This window comes from Martes martes, assembly GCF_963455335.1.
Source record: "Martes martes genome assembly, chromosome: 14".
Lineage (NCBI taxonomy): Eukaryota > Metazoa > Chordata > Mammalia > Carnivora > Mustelidae > Martes > Martes martes.
Genome location: NC_137902.1, coordinates 40625269 through 40645410, shown reverse-complemented (window position 1 = coordinate 40645410; position 20142 = coordinate 40625269). Strand labels below are relative to the sequence as shown.

Here is a 20142-nt window from a genome sequence, read left to right as displayed (position 1 = left end):
CGACCATCAAAAGCAAAAGTATAAATACAAAGTTCGCTTCAACAATATGAGGAGGATTTTTTTTTTATTAAACATCGTATACATAGATAAAAGTTAGAATACCAACAGTCATTTTTCTGGGTACAGGCAAACAGTGTCAAAGGCTCAGAAACAGCCAAAGTAAAACCAATACATCACTGAAATAGTGATTAGTGAAAATTGATCGTGTACACACCAAAAAAGAGAGTTTGTGAAGTGGGAACACTCAACCTGGGACATGGAATGAGGCTCAGGGCTATATTGTTATAAAGCAGCTCATATAGTGAGAAAGCGGTGACTTTGTTCTTCACAGCGAGAGGTTACAATGTTAGAATTTTCTTCAACGACTGGCGGTTGGTCAGTGTTTGCCTCATATCAATCTTGGAAAACAGTTTAAGTTTTGCTTCTGATTTCCAGACGTGTAAGCAAGAAACAACTGAGGTCAAATTAGTTTTGCAAAATAAGTTAAATTAAGCTTTGCTTGTATGACTAAACTGGTTCTGTCTGCTCAGGGAATTTTCCAGGCTGGTTTGTTTTTTTGCTTTACTACTTGATTGTCTTCCTGATGCTTGGTTCCTTTCCTGTTTTGACACTGAAGTTACAAGGCGTTTGTAATAAGAAAATGAAGTTTGAGAGTAATAAGCATGTGTGTTGGAAGAAGCACTAGGGACTCATGGAGTTGTGTACGTAAAGGGTGAGAATGTTTCAAAGAGGGGTGGTGCGTCTGGCCCTATGACCTTCATCCACTCCCATTCTAGCCTGTAGGGGGTGTGTGCCGGGCTAAAAGATAAAGCATGACGTACACCCCGAGCTGCTGTAGCCCAGAGCAGAACACTGGTGGAGCCATCTTTTTGTGCCCATCCCTCTGGTTCCTACCCCATGATTGGTGGTTGTTGGTCACTGGCCAGATTCCAGAAAGGACTCCTACAGGGTGACATTGTGGTCAGGGAGGGCTTTTTGCAGGAAGCCCGAGCATTCTGGGCCCCATGTGGAGTTTCCTATACTCCTGACATGCAACGAACAAATCTTTGTGCTGTGACTCAGTTGTGACTCAACTAAAGACAAGGGCAGTTGAAAAGTCAAGGACACAAATAAAGGCATCTTCTCGAGATCACCCTTTTGGCAAATTGGTCTCTGGCTATTTTTACCACATAAGTTCTTGTCCGCATGCCTACTGACCCAAGATCTGCGGCTTGTGCACATCATCCCTGTGTGTGTTAAAAAAGGAACTCTTTTAAGTTAGCATGGGGTAGGAGGGGTAATTGAAGAGTCCTTTTGAGGACAAAGTTCTCTAACAATATGGAATGTGAACCAAATAATGCTGAGAGTAAAGAACCTATATCCTTTCAGACTCTTGCGGTAGAAGGAAGTTACCACTGAAGACATAAAATTACAGGCCTGTACAAATATTGGTGACAGTTGCACATATTCCTTCTACTTACTCGGCCTTTTAGAGGAGGAACGGCAGCAGGTAATAAACAAAACCAAACCAAACAACAACAGAAAACAAGCTTTGGTGTTAAATATTTGTCCTTCAACTGGATGTCTAGCTGCTGATATGCCTTCGGCCCAGCCGCTTTCCTTCCTTGTATAGTGAAAATAAAAACACCCACCTGTCTCCTGAGTCTGTGTAAAGAGCCCAGCGTAGTGCCAGGCACATGTCAGATTGTCACCATAAGTCACATCTAAGTCAGAATCTCTTTAAAAAAAAAAAAAGTCTTCCTATTTTCGTCAGTTCAGTTTCAGATTCTTAGCGGAACCATCTTCAATAGGAACTGAACCGAGTGAGTACAGTACCTTGTCCCACAGGCAGCTTCATTAGGAAGTGCTGTGACAGGACTTGACATTTTTGTTTTTTGTTCCGAATTCAGATCTGCTTTGCTAAGGCATGGAGGCAGAAGAAATTTCAAGGACTGAAGACAGAGCTGAGTATCCAGGTTCCAAAAATGAAGGCCAGCCTGGTATTGCTCAGCCTGACTTCCCACATGGAGGGCAATCTCCTGGTCCTGCTGCTCTCTGGGAGATGCTAGAAAGGAAATTTCTAGAATACCAGAAGTTGGCTCATGGGAGCCCAGCTGAACATCAGCAGAGCCTGTTGGATCTCCTTCCGCTGTTCCTGAAGGTCGGTATTCTTATTTTTGAAACTGTAAGTAGATGATACAGTGCTCTGGGGACACTTCTGGGATGACTGGAAGCTGGAGTTGGTGGTTTTAATATCATCACAAGTGGTCCCTGTTGGGTTTCTTAGAGGGGAATGTTGTGCTATTTAATAAAGATGGCAAGCAAGGCTCATCTCCAGGATGAGGAAGAGTTGGAAAGGACATTTGGCTCTTGAGTAATATTGTCTCCTTAGTTAAAAAAAAATTATATTGTTCAACCACCATCCTAATGTGGAGCCAGAAAAAGACCAGCCCCTCTGGAGCTAGGGAAAGAAGGTGTGTTCTGGGTCACCAGGATGGCAGGTAACCTCAAATACCAGCAATGCTAGCAGTGAGGACAGGGAGAACCCAGCCACTGGCATGGGAGAGAAGCCCAGCCTGACCACAGAGCTGCCATTCTGGTTAGTGGCAGCTGGTGATGGTTTGGGTACAAAGGATTCCTTTTGTTGTCTCAGAACAAAGGTCCTGCCAATGAGGTCTGCTTTATAGTTGAATATATTGAAGTTTAGTGGCAGAGTTGGAGACACATCTTTTTATGAGGGCTTAGTTTTTGCTTGACTATTGATTTTGGGTTATTATTTAAAAAATACAGAGCTACATTCAAAGCACAAAGAATATGAGATACTTTTCACTTTTGAAACTAGGCTGAGACAGATGGAGACCTTGCCAGATTTTCACTGGGAAACTCCCTTGTTGATTTGTTTCATCTAACTTATTAATCAGAAATATTTAAGGATTTCTAAAGATGAATTGGAATCTTCTTGGGATCATATTTCTAGGATGCATTGAGTACTCAGGCATGTCCTTCTGTAAAGAATTTTGCCAAGTAACTTACTGCCTGTGAATTCATTATTTTCCTCCATCTTTTGGACTTGTATACCCCATCCATTCCATTTCGCAGATTGGATAACTGATACATAAAGAATGTACGGGAAAAGTAAAACTAAGTTAGGAGAGAGAGCTAAGGTTTCTCATTCCTAGCCCTCCTTGCCCCAACAACCCTAGCTTCTGGAGGGTGGTTTAGTCTCCTCCAGTTCTCAGGTCACCTTTGCCTTATGGAAGGAAAAATGTGAGCAACCTCCTGTCCTCCACCAAAATTTGCTGCCCCCTATGTGTGCGGGCTCAGCCATTGCATGGTCTCTTTGCCACCCATCTGGGCAGCCATGGCTCTGTTGAAAGGGCTCTCATTCATGATGAGACAGAGCTTCTAGATTGTTGATTTAAGAATTCATTCATGTGTTGGTTGCACACATAAACTCTTATACCCTGTGCTCGGCTACGAGAGTTGAGAAGACGGACAGAGGTTTTATACCGTGGAGAGTTTAGTCCAGAGTGGAGGATACTAAGTAGCACCCAGAATGTGTCTTGTTTGCTTGAAGGGGTTAACAAAGGACTTTGTGGGCATTTTTTTTCCAAAATGGAAAGTTTTCGCATGAAAATCAGATTTCCAGTTTCTCTTTAAAATTTTGGTAGATGTAATACTGACAATTGGGTGGAGATGGTTAGGGGCACCCCTTTTAGACAGAAGATGGTCTCTGTTTCTCAGTTTGCCCCAGTCCACCATTCCCTAATATCTTTCACCCCACCCACATTACTCATTTCTGTTGCCTGACCTGAAGGGATTTGAGCTTGTGACCTCACACGCACAAGCAGTTCTTATTACTGAACTTTGGTAGTGGCCCATGTTTTCCAAGCTCTGCTCTTGTCACTAGAGGCATAATGACCCTATTGTTGAACACATGGGTTTTCGCGTCAAACAGAGCTGGCGTCAAGTCCTGGCTCTATTGCTAATTAGCTGTGCATCCTTGAACAAATTATTAAATATTGATGAACCTCAGTCTCCTTGTCTGTAAAGTGGCATCAGTAAACAGATTGCTGGGAGTCTGTGAGGGTGAGAGGAGATAATGATTGTAAAGTTCACAGCACATGGAGAGCAGACATAGTTCTCATTACCTTTCCACCAGCCACCAGGATACCAACTGCCAGAGTGACAGCCCTTAAGCTTCTTAATTAAGGGTTGGTATAATGGAAGGGGAACATGGAGAAGGTTAGAGGGTTATTGTTATTATTATTTTTTTGAGTATAGTGTAGATAAAAGCTGAAGTGTAGATGAAGACTGAGAACATTCACTGGAATACAGGTCCTCGCATAAGAAGTCAAGCTTGAAACTACTCTGTTCTGAATTTTATAACCACAGAACAATGTTCTTCAAGGTCATCTATAAAGAACCCCCTTGGAAATACAAGGATTTAAAAAGTCATGCCAAAGGGGTGCCTGGGTGGCTCAGTTGGTTAAGGGTCCGACTCTTGGGTTTGGCTCAGGTCATGATCTCAGGGTCATGAGATCGAGGCCCCTGTCTGGCTCTACATTCAGCACAGAGTATGCTTGAGGATCTCTCTCCTTCTCCCTCTGCCCCTCACACTTGTGCATGCTCTTGCTCTCTCTCTCTCTCTTTCTCTCAAATAAATAAATAAATAAAATCTTTTAAAAAATCAAAATAAAAAGTTAAGCCTTAGTCATGCACTGGTTATCCTGGCAGCCACGTCCCCACTGGGCTCTGAGACAACTGAGGGCTCTAAAGGTGTCTGAGACTCCTTTGGTTGGTGGAGCTCAACTCTCCATACCTGACTCTTTTCACTTTAGGGCCAAGGAAAATTAGGATGATCTGAAATATTCTTTGTTTTAAGATAATGCACACAAGGGATTTTTGAATCACTCCCCCTGCTTGGAAAAGGCTGTGTCCCTGGGTTGGGGGCTCTTGCCTGCCTTGCCCAGGCCCTGTGTCAGTCAGAGGTGGTATGGAAGGGGCAGCCCGGGGCTCGGGGGAGGGTTGACAGCAGTGAGTGCCCCATCTCAGTGGCCGCCACCTGCCTCCACCTAGTGAGGCTTGAGATTTGGAACAGGGACTGTTTGGTGTGCCAGACTCCCTCAGAGCTGCTTCTTTCTCGAGAATCTTCTTCCCCCCAAAACTTCCCTCTGGCCTCTTCGGGTTTCTCTCCAATTTGATTCCTCCAGATCCACAGCAGAGGATCCTGTTTTCCCTAACTCTGCATTAACTGCTAGGCAAGCACAAGAATGGGCTTGGTTGGTTCTGTAGCAAATCCCAGCCCCATTGCCTCCTGAGTGGAGAAGCATCTACAGGGCTGTTGAAAAGTGAACCCATGCAAAATTTGGGTGACTCTCTTGGTAGTAAGGAAGAGCCTGATGGAATTTGGGGCATTGGAACCCCAATGAGGAACTGCTCTGGGAGGATGAGTCAGAAAGGAAGTTCTCCTCCAGAGCTACAGGCTCTCCTCCCCCACGAGGCTCCATCGATCCTCTCCAGAGGTCAAGGAGGAGTTCTTAGCCAAGGCAGGTGGACAATTTCACTGAGAATAGCTAATAATATTCACCAAGCTCTAACTACCTAAACCAGGCATTTTGTTTAATGTTGATAAGCCTTCATAATAACCCCGTGAAGTGGGGGTCATTTTTATCCCAGCCTTACAAATGAGGAAAGAGAGGTTTAGAGACATTGCATAACTTGGCTGGGGTCACTTCATTGTTCGTGAGGAGCAGAATTCAACAGGGACAATATGCCCAGGCCTGTGTCATTAGCCCCTGGGCTCCCTCACTCGGGCGGCGCTGGGGTTCATAGAACGGAGCACATTTGGCTTCCTTCCCTGTCCCATGACTCCCTGGACATATGGCTTTGCCTGGCTAGTACCGAATGGGTACAAAAAGAATGTCATGCCCTCTACATGTGATGTTTGGATAGCTCCAAGATGCTGTAGATGAGAATGAGGTTTTAGAGCCTCACACAGGAAGCAGCATGAAGTTGATGACTTCTCAGTGTACAGAACAGTGTTTCTTGGAAGGACTCAAGTGACTATTGTGTCCATGCCACAAGCCTTGGGCTTCCTATCATAGTCTCCTAGAACCCTTCCTATCATAGTCTCTCACATCAAGAGAAGAAGGCCTTCCTCTCCAAGCCTGGGCAGATCCTGCTGGCCCTTGGTTGAGTTTGTTTTTGGGGGGAAAGGAAGCACTATGGGACCTCACATTGCTTAGAAATATTTGGTTATAATAGACACAGGGAAAGCTAGAGCCATATATGTAGTTTTTGAGAACTGTGCTTGGAATGTGTAGTTGGAGAGAAAACAGGCAGAGAGACAGGGAACCCCTGTCAGTGAGTGTAAAATTCCTCACTATCTGGGACAGATGGCCTGAAGGGTGGGACCAGTGAGGACAAGGGGAACTCTGTGGATGTGGTAGATTATAGGAGCTGAGAATGGGTCCACACTGCTCCCTTCGAGAGGTGGCATCCACATCCCCTCCTCTGGGATCTGGATGGATTTGTGATGACTTGGCCAATGGAATAGGGCAGAAGTGAGACTTGCAGGTCTAGGCTTCAGGAGACTCGCAGCTTTTTCTCCCCATCACTTGTCACTTCCTGTCACTCTTAGAACTCTGCTGCCATGCTGTGAGGGAGTCTCAGCAGCCCTGAGTAAAAGCCTACATGTAAAGGAACCGAAGCCCTTGGCCTTGCCACTGATGGCCAGCACCAACTTACCAGCCACGCGGGTGTGGCGTCTAGCAGGTGGATCTCTAGCCCTGTCAGTTGCCCCAGCTGAGTGACGCAGAGAACAGCTGTCCCTGCTGAGCCCTGCTCAAATTGCAGACCCATGAGAAAAATAAGCCCCTCGATTTGGGGGTGGTTTGTTGTAGAGCGATCTATAGCCAGAACAGTGGGTAACGTGGCAGGGGAATCATCCATTTCCTAGTGTGGAGGGATTGGATTTAACTCGATCGCACCTGGGCAGTGAATGTGTTTGTGCACGTGTCTGTGTGCATGTGTGCAGATACACAGGGGACCACAGGTACTCTGAGTCTAACAGCCCTTCCAGTGGTGTAGAGTTCATGCCACCCAGTGTGGACAATCATTCTCATAGAAACCATGTGTGGACCCAACTGACAGTGGGGGAGAGAGAAGTAACGTTAAATATAATAATAAGGATGAGCAATAATTATTCCCAAGCGAAGTGTCCTGAGGGGGCAATGAAGGTAAATACCCTTCTTTGTCCATCCCTGATCTACCCAGCCTCAGAGTGGGACCTGCAATGCGGCTTCTTCCCATCTCGGAGAAACATTTTTTTTCTGCCACCAAAGTTTTGATGCATCACTTTTTAAATTTACAATGGAGAGGGTCAACTGTGTCACACTAGCAGGGAAAATTTGCATAAAGTCTCTGAAATGTGTTGGGCTCACTTAAAGACCAAATCACCAAACTCAGTGGTAATGAAGAAATAGTAACATTGCAGCTAGCCTTGAAAACCAGCCGGGTTTTGTCATTCAAAAGCTGGGGTTTTCTCCCAACCCCTCAAGAGCTTTTGTCTTTCCTCATCGTCCTTTGGAGGCCATAGTATCATTTTCTTTCTCTTTCTTCCATGGGAGACACAGCCATGAGACACAGCTGAGATAATGCGAGTAAATAAAACTTAAAAAAAATATTGAGCAATATTCTCCCAGCATGCAAGTCCCAGTTTGGGGAAAAAATTAGGTCCTTTTGGAAGCTGCCTTAACTCTTCGGGGGTCTCCATGGTACCATTCAGTAAATGATTGCCTCTGCGCATCAAACAGCACCCCAGTGGCCTGAAAGAGTTAACGTGGCCTCCAGAAGTGCCCATCGCGGTCCCAGGAAGGAGTGTGAGCCTTGGGAGAATCTGGCTGAGCATACAATTACTGTTCAGCTCACAGTGGCCCAATTTACTTTATTGTAGAGTGCCTGCAGGAGTCCCACGGCTTGAAGACGATCTAGATGCTTCTGAGTCAACTGCCTGCAAATTGGTCTTTAAGGGGTTTGCCAGTGCAGGGAGGAGGCACAGGAATTTGTTAGGAAGATATCATAGCAGAGTTTTTAGTCCTGGGGAGGAAATAATCTTACCAGAAATTCCCAGCCGAAAGGACTGATGCTTTCTTTCCAGGTGATAGCCGCTTTCCAGATGGCAGCCATAAATTTTTTAGCTATGCACTTGACTATGAGTGAGATAATTCAGCTTTTCATTCTGCTGCTTACCTGCTTCTCTGGGCTTACTCTCCTGCCTCAGCCTTCATTTCTGTAAAGTGGGAATAATCGTAACAATACTGATCTCAAAGGGTTGTTGTAGGATTAATGGAAGGAATGCACATAAGTGCTTGGTCCAGCGATTGGCACAGACCCAACATGCAACATGTTCAGCCATCAATCTGTGTGTTGTGGATTTCATCATCATGTGTTCACTTATCGAGTATTTGTTGAAGGTCTACCACAGCGTCTAACACTTACCTAGCATGTCTGTAGTGGCTTTTTAAAAAATAATTTATTTTTTTATTTGAGTGAGAGATTGAGAGCGAATGAGCATGAGAGCACAAGTGGAGGAGGAGGGAGACGGGAGGGAGAACCAGGCTCCTGGTGGAGCAGAGAGCCTGACATGGGGCTCGATCCCAGGATCCCGGGATCATGACCTGAGCCAAAGGCAGACACCCAACTGACTGAGCCACCCAAGCGCCCCTAGCATGTCTGTAATTTCAGCAAAGTTCTGATGAACTGCTTTCTTATTTACAAAGGAAAGGGACAACTCTGTCCATTTATAGGGCAGACAATAAAAGAAGTATTTCAGGAACAAAGTTTTGTTCAAAATAAAATAAATATTCCCATACTCAACACCCATATAAAAAAAATAAAATATTTCAGATAAACTGAAGCCTCCTGTGCCTGCCTGCCTGCTAGAGTTCATTCACCTTCTGCCCTCCTCTGGTGCAAAACCCCATCCTGCTGAGTTATCATTCCCTGTGGGGGAATATATATATATATATATATATATATATATATATATATTTTCCCTGAACATATTATATGGATACACTGTGTATTATGTATATCCAAATATATATATCCAATATATAGCCACATTATACAATAATATGGATACGTTTTAATAATCATAAGTGATATTATTATGAATTTTATAGGTAGACTCACAGGTTTTTCTAGACTCAAGACTGTAATATAATTTTACAACTTGTTTTTTGCACCCAACATTCTATTTCTGCATTTACCCATATTGATTCATGTCACTCTATTTCTTTTTCAGTTCTATATCGTATCCTTACATAAGTATGCCACAGATTATTCATTCATTGTTCTGCTGAAGAACACTGAGTTCTTCCAAAATGTCACAGTCACAGATACGGTGCATAGTAGTTTGTGTTCATGTCTCCTTGTGTACATGTGCTGGCATTTCTACAGGGAATATGCCTAGAAAGGAATTGCTGGGTCGTAGGATGTGTCCCCCTATAACTTTATTGGATTGGATGAAATACTCTTCAAAGGGATTTTATGCACGTTGTGCTCCATCAGTAGATCATGGGGGTTTCCTGGTCCTTTCCCACATTTAGTATCGTCAGGCTTCACATTTTTTCCAGCTGGCAATATGTGACTGTCTCATTGTGCTTTTAATTTGCATTTTACTTATTATTATTTCCTGATTATTTTCCTAATTTGTTATTTATTGTATCTTTTATAAGTTACTTGTTTCATTTGCCTGTTTTAAGAAAACTAGAGTTTTTTAAAATTAATTTGTGGGAATCTGGATGCTATTCCTTTGTCTGTTATATGCATTCCAGATATTTTTTACCAATCCATGGCTTGTTTCCTTTGTACATAGCATCTTTTAATACAGAGAACACAGAGAATACAGAGAACATTTCTAAAAGGTTTTTTCTCTTTAAGAAATATGGTATCTACAGCAAGGAAACACATTTCCCTCTGGAATTTTGATGCTTTTCTCACCTTTTCTAGAAGGAGGATCTCAGGTTTAAAGAACTCAGTCACATCTTTGGGCAGGAATATGATTTAATATGGCTGGTGAGTAGGAGCAGTGGACAGCAGTCTAGCAAAACCCTATTTTGTAGAGGCCACTAATTGCCAGGAAACTGGAAAGAGGGAGTTGCCAGGAACTCAAGTCCTATGCCAAGAAGAGTCACTCCACTCTGACTATTGGTCTGTAGAGAGCTCTCCTCATCCTGGGACTACTAAATTTTTCCTGTGATGACACAGGAGAACAAAGGGAGAAGATTCTAATGAAAAACAGATTGGGAGGGAATTCTGAAATTCTGAATTCTTAGGGCATCCCAAGTGGAATTTTAAAATTAATGACTTCTATTAAATAGTATCCTAAACGATAAATGAAAAAGTCCAAGGTGAAAAGAGGACCAGATAAGATAGAACTAGAGAAGAAACAGAGAAGAAAGAATTTTAAAGAATTAAAAAAAAAAAAAAAGAAATAGGAGATTAATAGGGACCACAGCCACTTGGACTCAAAAGAACTTCCTGAGCCTGGACCTAAGCTAGAAAACCAAGGAATAGATGGAGAAATTTCATTTCATGTGAATGTCAGGTTACTGTACAGTGAAACCAAATAATACCAAATTAAAAGGAAAAAATGACAAATTTGAAAAAATCATGATAGTATTATGGACCAAGTGTTAACATTTTTTGGTATGTAAAGAGCTTTTTAAAACAAATAAGAAAATAGTGAAAACCTTGATAGAATAATAGGCTGAGGGTAAAAACAGGCACTTCAAGAAGCATAAAAAATGTTCATCTATTTTGGTAATCAAAAGACTGCAATTGAGAGGAGATTTTTTTTTTCTTCTATAAGCTTTCTCATTTAAGATGAAAAAGCATGACAGTGCCCCATGCGCTTAGAGAAACTAGTCCCCTCCCATGGAGCCCCTGGAGAGGCTAATCAGGTAAACTTTTTCTGGGGAATGAGTTAGTAATATGCATCAAACCAGTAAAATAAATGAATGAATGAATGAATGAATGAATGAATAAATAGCATGTCCTTGTAACTTGCAATCCCACCCTTAGGAGTTTATCAAAGGAAATAATTGTATGATTAAAACTTAGATACCTGCACAAGTTTCAAGAAGCATGAAGCATGCAAGAGGAGAATCAGAGAGGTAACAGTTGATGGGGTAAGGAAGTTGAGGGAGAGGGGGACCCAGAGAATCACCCTTGGAATTTCTCACTAGGGCACCTGGGTGCTTGGTAGAACCATTCACAGAGACAAGATACACAGATCTGGGAGGAAGGCAGTAGTTTGGATTATGTGTATTTGACACTTCAGGAGCATGAGTTCAGGGGCTGATGCTCAGCGCCGAGTTGAATGTGGGTTTGGAGCTCAGCAGAAGCTGAAGAATTTACAGGCACTAGGGTAGGAATACAGCGGAAGCTGTTAGGGTAGGTGTTTCGGAGGCCTTTGGGATATACCTGGGACAGGGAGGTGACCCATGGGTTTGGGAAAGTGGCAAGGCGATTCTCATGCCTTGCTTTGTCACTTTGACTTCTTTGCTGGAATCCTGTTTATTGCCCTTCAGGCCTGGGAAAACTCCGTGGGGATCATCTGCTTTCCCAGTCTCCAAAGGCTGGCAGAAGATACTTCTAACCAGTTTGCCCAAGAGATACAGAAGGCACTCGTGGGAAAGCCTGCAGGTAAGAGAACACTTTATGGAGAGCAAAACCATCTTGCATGTTCCTCCCAGGACCTCTGTGAAGCTCTTTGCTTTCCAGGGGAGTCAGACTGGTGCCTTCCAGAGAGCACCACAGGCTCACTTCTGCTGCCGAGGATGTTGGGAATGAAGGGAAAGGTTGGCAGAGGAGAGAAGAGGGATTTGCAGAATTCTGCTGCTCCTGGGAGGGACACACACACACACACACACACCCAGGGTCTCTGGGAGGGGGCGTACTAGGATATAAGGCTCACCTGTGTGTTCAGTGAATAGCTCAATCCAGAAAAGACATAGAAGCCAAAGCAAAGCATGTTTTCAATTTTGGGGCTCCTAACTTGCATTTGTCTGCTCCTACAGCTGGACCCTGGAGGCTGGGCAGAGCTTCATGGTGACACAGGGCTGAGGGGCAGGAAGGGATTCTAGGGGGAAGGCGTATCTTGAGAATGGTGCAGATTGCAGGCATCTCTGCAAAGTAAGGGGCTGAAGGATACAGGAAGAGGGGTGAGGACTCTGGATTGGGAGAAGACCAATAGCTGGGGAGCTTCTTATTATTTGGTGATGGAGAGACATTGATGGTTGTTGAACAGGCATGGTGACATGATAAAGAAGGTCCTCCCAGGAGATTAATCTGGCAGAGTGTGAGATGTTTGGTATGGATTCAGATGGCATTGTGGAAAGGAAAGGAGACAGAAGTGCCCTAAAGATGTGAAAGCACATCTCACAGGAAAGGAGGCCAAGGGGAGGGAAAGGAGTGTGGGCAGGTCCTTGCCCCGCCCTGCTGATAACGCTTTCTCCCCTTCATGCGCTGTTACCAGAGCAAGCCAGGGAGGCAGCCGGGCAGTTGCTGCGGTGGAAGGGGGATGTGGATCAGGATGGCTACCTGCTCCTGAAGTCAGTGTTTGTGCTCACAGGGACAAACTCGGTAAGTTTCGGACCCCGTGGGCCCCACTTGGGAGCTCGTATCCGTGTGCAGCAGGAAATCCCAGCAAAGGGCAGTGGCACGTCTCAAGTGTGTCTTTTCCCCTATGGTACTGATTTATCATTTCTCCTGCCCTTTGCCCCTTCTGATCTAGAACATGGGCTTGAGCAGCTGACATTCATTTTGGAATCCTGCTTTTTTCAGTTGACCAGCTATTTGTAACCTTGGGCAGATTGTCACCTTCCTGTGACCCAATTGTGTGGCTAATTTTAGAATAGGGGATAATGCCTTAGTTCTAGGGTTAGTGCAAGGATTAACAATGGCTGATATGTACGGATGGTTTCCTGTGTCAGGGCAAGGCTGGTGTGTCCTGTGCAGGTCAGTTAAACCCTCCACACCCTCTGAGTAAGACTATGAAGCCACATTAGTTACCATCCTGTGTACCTGCTGTCTGTCTGACTCTGTAGCCTGTGCTCTGAGCCACTGCTCTTTAATGCCTCCTGCTAAACTCAGACCAAAGGAGCCCCCCTTAGGCACCTGTCCCATGCCTGCCCGGAGACAGTGCTGAATAAGTCTGGCTTCTCTTCCTCCCCTTCCCTTCCTACGGTACAACCATCCTGGTTGCAGACATGTCCTCCCTGTGACTGCGGATGACTGTGTCCTCTTAGGCAGAAGCAGTCCCCGGGAGCTGTGGCTATCAGTAGAAAAGTCCAGAGGCCCTGGACAGGGCAGGCCCAGAGACTCATGTATCTGGTGAGAGTGCCCACTGCACGCCAATCTGGCGCTCAGCGCCAGGAGCAGCAGGGAATCAGATGGGGGCACGGCCACCCTAAGGTTAAAGATGGACGAGACCTCAGCCGGGCATCTGAAACAGTGCATGGAGCTGGGAGAGGAGTTTGGCGCGCAGTCCCTCACTGGGGGGAGGGTCCCTGGCCTTCGCTCTATATACCTCCTGGAACACCACCAGCATGGCAGCCTGAAGCACAGAGAGGGAGCTTTTCTGCCCCTGGGGCAGGACTGCTCACATTCTGGAAGTAAAAATTAACCTAAGAGCTTGTCTTCCACGTGAGCCATCAGCCTGAAAAGCAGTGAGACAAGTAAGCAGGTGTATTTTAGTGGAGCCCCTGCAGCGTGGAGGACAGGGGAGCCCCCCTGAGCCGGGGTGCAGGAGAGCCAGGTGTCCAAAACGGGCGTGGCCACTACCATGCCCTGGAAGCTTCGAGGCGGAAGGGTCGGACCAGCATCCTGCTTTCTATTCCTGGTTCTGGCCCAGACTGTGCGTTCTTCCTTTCTCTTTTTCTCGTTTTTCCACCATGTGTGTCACCTTAGTCAGCTGGGTGGAAAGTTGGGTGGACAGTGTGCTTTAGATTAATGCCATATGTGTGCATGCACGCACACGCACACACGCAGACCTTGCTGCCGCCATACCCCCGGGGGAGCTGCTGGCAGAACAATTGGAAGAAAGGCTCCAGAAAACTCCATACCGAGCCTGGTCCCCTCTCTGCCCACTTCCTGTCTTCTCCGCTCTGGCTGGCCGCTCTGGTTATCAATGCTAACTTATAGGACCGTTTCGGTCTTGGGGAAGTCTCAGATCTGAACGAGGGAATGGGAAGGTCCTTGATCAGGTCCTTCATTACTTCAATGAATCCTTCATTTCACTTGTTCTGAACCATGTCCTCCCGAGTGTCCGATTCCCTAATCAGGAGGCAACCTACCCAAATCAGTAGTGTGATCCTGTAGGAAAACCCTGTGTTCTGCTCTGTACCTGTCCCTCCCTCCCTCGTTTCCTCCCTTCTTTCCTCCTTTCCTTCCTTCCTATTACCTATCCTATAAAAGATGAAATGTTTATTGAGCACATAGTATACACTGTATAAATGTAATCTTCACAGCCGCCCTAGGTGGGTTGGATGATTGTCTTTGGTCTTACTTAAGAATGTGTTGCCCGGAGAGAAGATAGGATTTACCCACGTTCCCAGCTAAAATGGCCGCAGGGACTGGCTGGACCTAGCTGGTCTGAGCCAGAGGGGCCCCGCCGGCTCTGCAGCCGTGGGTCGTGTCTGCGCTTCCCTTGCAGGAGACGCTGGGCAGAGTTGCTGAGTCTGGCCTTCCAGCCCTGCTCCTGCAGTGCCTTTACCTCTTCTTTGTCTTTCCTCTGGAAAAGGACGAGCTTTTGGAGAGTGATGTTCAAGTTCAGAGGATGTTTGTACAGGTGAGTGAGAGGAGGGCTCCCCAGCCCTTGGTCAAGACCTTGCTCTGCTTCGTAGAGATGGTTTCATCTTCCTCGGTCATAGCCCCAAAGCAACTCTGTCCTCCGGGACGGCCCGCTCATCTGTCGGTCTCCAGGCTCAGCCAATGACCAATCCTATGCATCTGGAAAATGGATGTTCTTCTCTCTCCATCTCATTCCTCCCTGCATCGAAAGCCCCTTATTCTCCCCCAGAAAAGCATGCAGCCCCTCTTCCTCCTGCACTTGGCCCCTGCAGCTCCCCTTCCTCCAGGGTGTGTTCCTAGGCCCTGCCTGCCCTCCCCAGCATGTGGAGTCCCCGTCTCTGGCCCCTGCGTCCTCTGAGGACAAGCACGCTAACTACACTTGCATAAGGGTAACCAGCATTTCCCAAGTATTTTCCTGTCGCTCCCCTCCCCAACACCTTGCCATGACCTTGCCTCTGCCCCTTCCCCGAGCCCTCTCTTCCATTCCAGGAGGTGTGTATACTATAGTTCTGAATCCATGTCAGCTAAAGCATGGTCAGTGAAAGTGGGTCCAGGGTCACAGAGGTAGTGGGTAGGGGGCTGGCATTGGGACCCTGGAGATCTGGCTCCCAAGAACACTTTTGAGGTCACCTCCTTCCCCCTCCCAGAAGCTATCTCAGGCTGCTCAACATCAATGTAATTTCCTGGTGTCCTTCCCCATTTTCCCTATCCTCTCTAACTACCAGCAGTAGCTTTTAGCAGAACTTCTCACCTCTTTCCCTGCCCCCTTTCTGACCAGTTCTGCTTTCTCAGGCTTCCAGATGCTGCCGTCTCCAGAAAACTCCTCCTGCCTCTCTAGAGGAGACCTTGGTAGGGGGAGGGAACGGAGGGCCCTGTGTCCCCCTCATCTTTCTGCAGCCAGGGCCTCAGGGTGCCGTCTCACAGAGCAGGTGCTTAAGAGCTTTTGCAAATTTCCGAGTGCGTTTGTGCATTGCACATGCGCATTCATGTTAGCATCCGCGTGAGATTCACTCTCAAGCCAGAATCATCGTTATCCGAGGTTATCTCACAAGTTCACTTATGGTAGGTCACCCCTCAAGCTGCATTTGTTGGGAGCTTGGGCATCATTTATCTGTATATAAATCACATTCTCAGTGGTGGCAGGATGCAGTCTTGGGCACTTTGACAAGCCCTTACCATGAGGCTTTCCCGTGTCCTGCAGAGAACTAGCGCAACCCTGCCTTCACGGTTTGATCCATGCATGGGTAGAACATGAGCCAAGGGATAGGCCATGGCTGCGTTCCTCAGGGCTTTCCTTATTTCATTCCGCAAAATTATATGGAGCTCCTCGCATGAGCTGCTCTACACCAGACCGGTGGTTCTAGCAGCAAACATAGTACCCTTTCTTGTAGAGGTGACAGAAAGATGGGGAAGCCAAACAGCAGAAATAATCATGTGATTAAAGAGCAGAGCCCCAATTTTTTAAGTGCTCTGGAGGAAAAATGGAAGGTGTCCTGGGAAATGAGGCCACAGGGACCTGATTTAGAGTAGAGGTTGAAGGAAGGCTGTCCAGAGGAAATGGCATTGAACTGGAGTTGAAGGTTGTAGCGGAGGTGTGAAGGGGAAGGAGAAGGGGCAGGAGCAGGAATGGTGTCGAAGGGTCCCATGGCCAGCAGATGGGGTCTGGAGCCCAGTTCTGTGGCTGTCCAGCTTGGACTCTGTTACTGCGGTCAGAAGGGGCTAATAGATTCAGATGGAAGGAGCTGTCCATATCTGCTGAAGAAGGAGATCCAGTCAGACCACCCAGAGCCAAAGGGAGGACTGCACACAACCACAGGAGAGAGGAGGTGGGGCTGGTCTGCACAGAGGTCTGTGAGCCATGATTTACCCCAAGTGGCAGGACCATATCAGAAGTCCCTCTGGTAGCCATTGGGAGATGGTGGGAGAGGAGGCACGGGGCCCAGAGAGGAAGTTCTAGGATAACTTCTGTGTAAAAGAACAACTCTCTAAGTCAAACCCTTCTTTGTCATTCTGAATTAGAAAGCGTAAAAACTGCTCACATAAGATTAGGAGTGCAGACCTTAGCCCACACCCTGTCACCCTTTTCTAGATGGTGCTCCTGACCCTGAGGCTCTGAGGCAGAGGGTGACCCATACAACCCATCCTTTGCCCATCCCATACCCCTGGGAACTCTGGAAAAGAAGGGAAGGAATCTGTTACAGGAAGGAGGCTTCCTAACTAGGCATCTTTATTTTTTCCTCCAGATGTTGCTGAACATTTGCTGTGAGTCTCAGGGGCTGGAGAAACTTCTATCAGGAAATGAGCTCCAGTCTCTAGTGATTGCCACTACCTGTCTTCGGGAACACAGCTGCTGTTTTTGGAAGGAACCCACTTTCTGTGTGCTGAGGGCAATCTCCAAAGCCCAGAACCTTGGCATCATCCAGTACTTGCAGGGTATGACCCCGGGAGACCAGGGCTGGGATGTGGGCCCACTTTCTACAATGAGACCCTGGACCCAAAAAAGACATGGACAAACAGGGTCTTCACGGATGCCCATCTCGGCCTAGTAGATGACCCTTTTCTTGGTTTCCTTCATAGGAGTGTGTTTGTTATTTATTTTGGTGCTCCCTCGGAGGAGGAAAGGAAAGGGGAACTCATTTACTGCGCACATGCTGTCAAACACAGGCCGTGCTGTGTGTTGTTATTTGTGTGTTATCTCATCTGTGTCTTTGAGATGGATATTAATGCCATTTTGTAAAGTGGAAAATGGAGACTGAGAGTGGAAAAACTTGCCCAGCTCCCAGCTCACAACCCCGAGAATCACGTTCTAAACCCAGAGATGTCCAATCCAGAGCTTCCGGCTCTGATCTGGGCAGCATATGTAGTGCGGATGCCATAGATTCTGGAACCAAACAGCTGGGCTGTGGACTCCAGGTCTGTCCTCCTGTTCTCAGAGTTGAATGATCTTGAGCACTCAAGTGCCTGTGTGCCTCAGTTCTTTTATCTGTAAAATGGGGGTAGTAAACTCTTGCCTTGTGATCTGTCTTCTCTCTGGGGCCTCCTGTAACAGCAGGGCGTCAGCTGGGGATAGCTGAGAGAGTTTAACAAACCCACTGCTCTATTGTAACTGAGCCTGGGACCAAACGTCAGCCCCAGGTTAGGGATTCAAGGTAAGGTCAGGGCCCAGCGGTAATGGCCCTTAGCTGAGCTGAGTCTGAAATGATCAGCAGCCCAAGTATCCCCCCAGGGGCTGAAGTCAGAGACCCCTGACAAAGAGCTGCATGTGTTGGCAGCAGGTGTCTCTAGTGAGAGACATTATTAACAAAAGAAAATTTGTATCTCAGTGGGGGAGGCTGCTGTCTGGAGCACTGAGCCCAGGACTCCCTTAGGTTCGGAATGGGTAGTTTCCATGGGCATAGAGGCTGAAGAGAAGCTCTGGAAGAAAGGGCTGGCCTGGTGGTTCCCTGTAAAGCCTGCAGCTCTTGGGGCTGACCTGCCTAGCATGCAGACTTTGGGGGGAGGGGGCATCTGAAGCCTTGCTGCTGAGGAACAGAGCATGTGTGATCTCGTAGACAATTTTCCTGATCCACTGGTGTGTCTTTCCTGGCACTCAGAAGAGCCTTCCGCCAGTGGAGGAGCTCTAAAAATACTGCTCCCTCAAAATGCAAATCCAGTGACCTCTCTCTTATGACTCAAATCTTTGCGTGGCTTCTCACAGCTCTGGGTAACCGACAAGTTCCACGGTGTTCCACGGCTAGGGCCCACACTTCTGGGCCCTGGTCCTGCCTTCCTCCCTTCCCTTCCAGCCCACACTTCTGGGGGCCAACCCCCCCTGAGTACTTTAATAGCAGAAACACACCACCTTTTCATCCCTCACTTTTTTCAGACTCCTGTATCCTTCCCTAAACTTTTAATCAGACCGATCTCTGTGCATCTTCTGTGCTGCTTCCTTAAGAAGGTCTTCCTCAGTGCCCAGCTCTGGCACTGTGTAGCTCACGACCTGACAGACCCGCCCCTCCCACCCCTGCTGCATGCTGGGAACTAGGAGCAGCCGGCCAAGACACTTCCTTCCATTTCCTGTTTCACCTACTCTCCATCTGGGTCTGCAGAATGGGGCTCTTGGGACGGCACTTCCCACGGGGGAGACTTCTTCTTGACTCAAGATCCCGTAGAAAAGTGTTTTGAATTAATTCGCATTTACATCTTGATATGTACAGTTTAAAGGAGGGCAGGGAGCAAACAGCTGTGGCAGAAAAGCTCAGGCCTCCAAACTCAATGAGGTTGCTTTCTTCTGCAGCCATGGATTGCATCAAGCTCTCCCTTCAGAACCTCTCCAAGCTTGCGGACAGCCTCCCCGCTCCTGAGGTGAGCGAGGCAGTGAACCTCATCTTGGGCTTTGTGAAGGACTCCTACCCTGTCTCCTCAGCTCTGTTCCTAGAGTTTGAGAATGGAGAGGGATACCCTCTGCTCCTTAAAGTGTTACTTCGGTAAGTGGTTGTCCTTGGTGGGAGAGAAATTGCCAAAGCCTAGGTCTTTTGGGATGGGTTCAGCCACGAGAAGCGGCCTCCCCATGAGCAAATGCTATAGCTTTTCACAGGTTTATATGGGTTTCGAGTGCATGTCCTTATACCCAAGGCTGCCATTTGTAGAGTAACTTTTATCCAAGGTGCTCCCTTTGCCTTTTGGTGCTGGGCTGGTGGAGACCTCTGGGGGACTGACATTTCCTTGGCATCCCTGTGACAAGTGCCATGAGCTAACATGGCTGCCCCATCCAAGAAGCCCATGGAGCTGGCCTCGTCTGTTCCCACAGGTATGATGGGCCAACGCAGAGCGAAGTGGACCCCCACCTGGAGGAGCTCCTTGACCTGGTGGTGTGGCTGACAACCTGTGGGAGGTCAGAGCTGAAGGTGTTTGACAGCGTCACATACCCTCAGCTGGAAGGCTTCAAGTTCCATCATGAGGCTTCTGGTGGGTCATCTTATGTCTCTGGGGCCTCGCAGTGACTGACACTGTGCCCTGCGAATGCTACATTGGTCTATTACTGCCTCTTTGTGGAGAAATGAACACTTGGCTCCTGTCAGGGATTTTGTTGTGCCTCTGTGGAGATTACCTATGGATTTAAAATCTCCCCCTTTTAGATTTTTTTTTTTTGATGTCTTGGTGGGTTTTAAAGGAAATGTTTGCTTAATAAAGGCAAAGACCCTCTCAAGTAATGGAGGGAGCCTCTGACCTCCACCTCCACCTCTGCTATGACATACTCTGCAACGTGTGCTCCTATACAAGGACTGATGTCCCCAAGACAGCCACCCAGGCTCGGAGACA

General features: G+C 47.0%; 1 protein-coding gene across 1 annotated transcript in view; it reads left to right on the top strand.

The window, feature by feature from the left end:
- The first annotated feature begins 1765 nt into the window (after positions 1–1765).
- WDFY4 (WDFY family member 4) overlaps positions 1766–20142 on the top strand; it is a 246225-nt gene continuing 227848 nt past the window's right edge. The window contains exons 1-8 of the mRNA XM_080823652.1: positions 1766–1802; positions 1890–2140; positions 11580–11694; positions 12527–12633; positions 14705–14839; positions 17085–17274; positions 19118–19307; positions 19631–19788. Of these exons, the coding sequence (XP_080679778.1) occupies positions 1907–2140; positions 11580–11694; positions 12527–12633; positions 14705–14839; positions 17085–17274; positions 19118–19307; positions 19631–19788 (1129 nt within the window). The 5' untranslated portion in view covers positions 1766–1802; positions 1890–1906. The remainder of the gene's footprint in view (positions 1803–1889; positions 2141–11579; positions 11695–12526; positions 12634–14704; positions 14840–17084; positions 17275–19117; positions 19308–19630; positions 19789–20142) is intronic.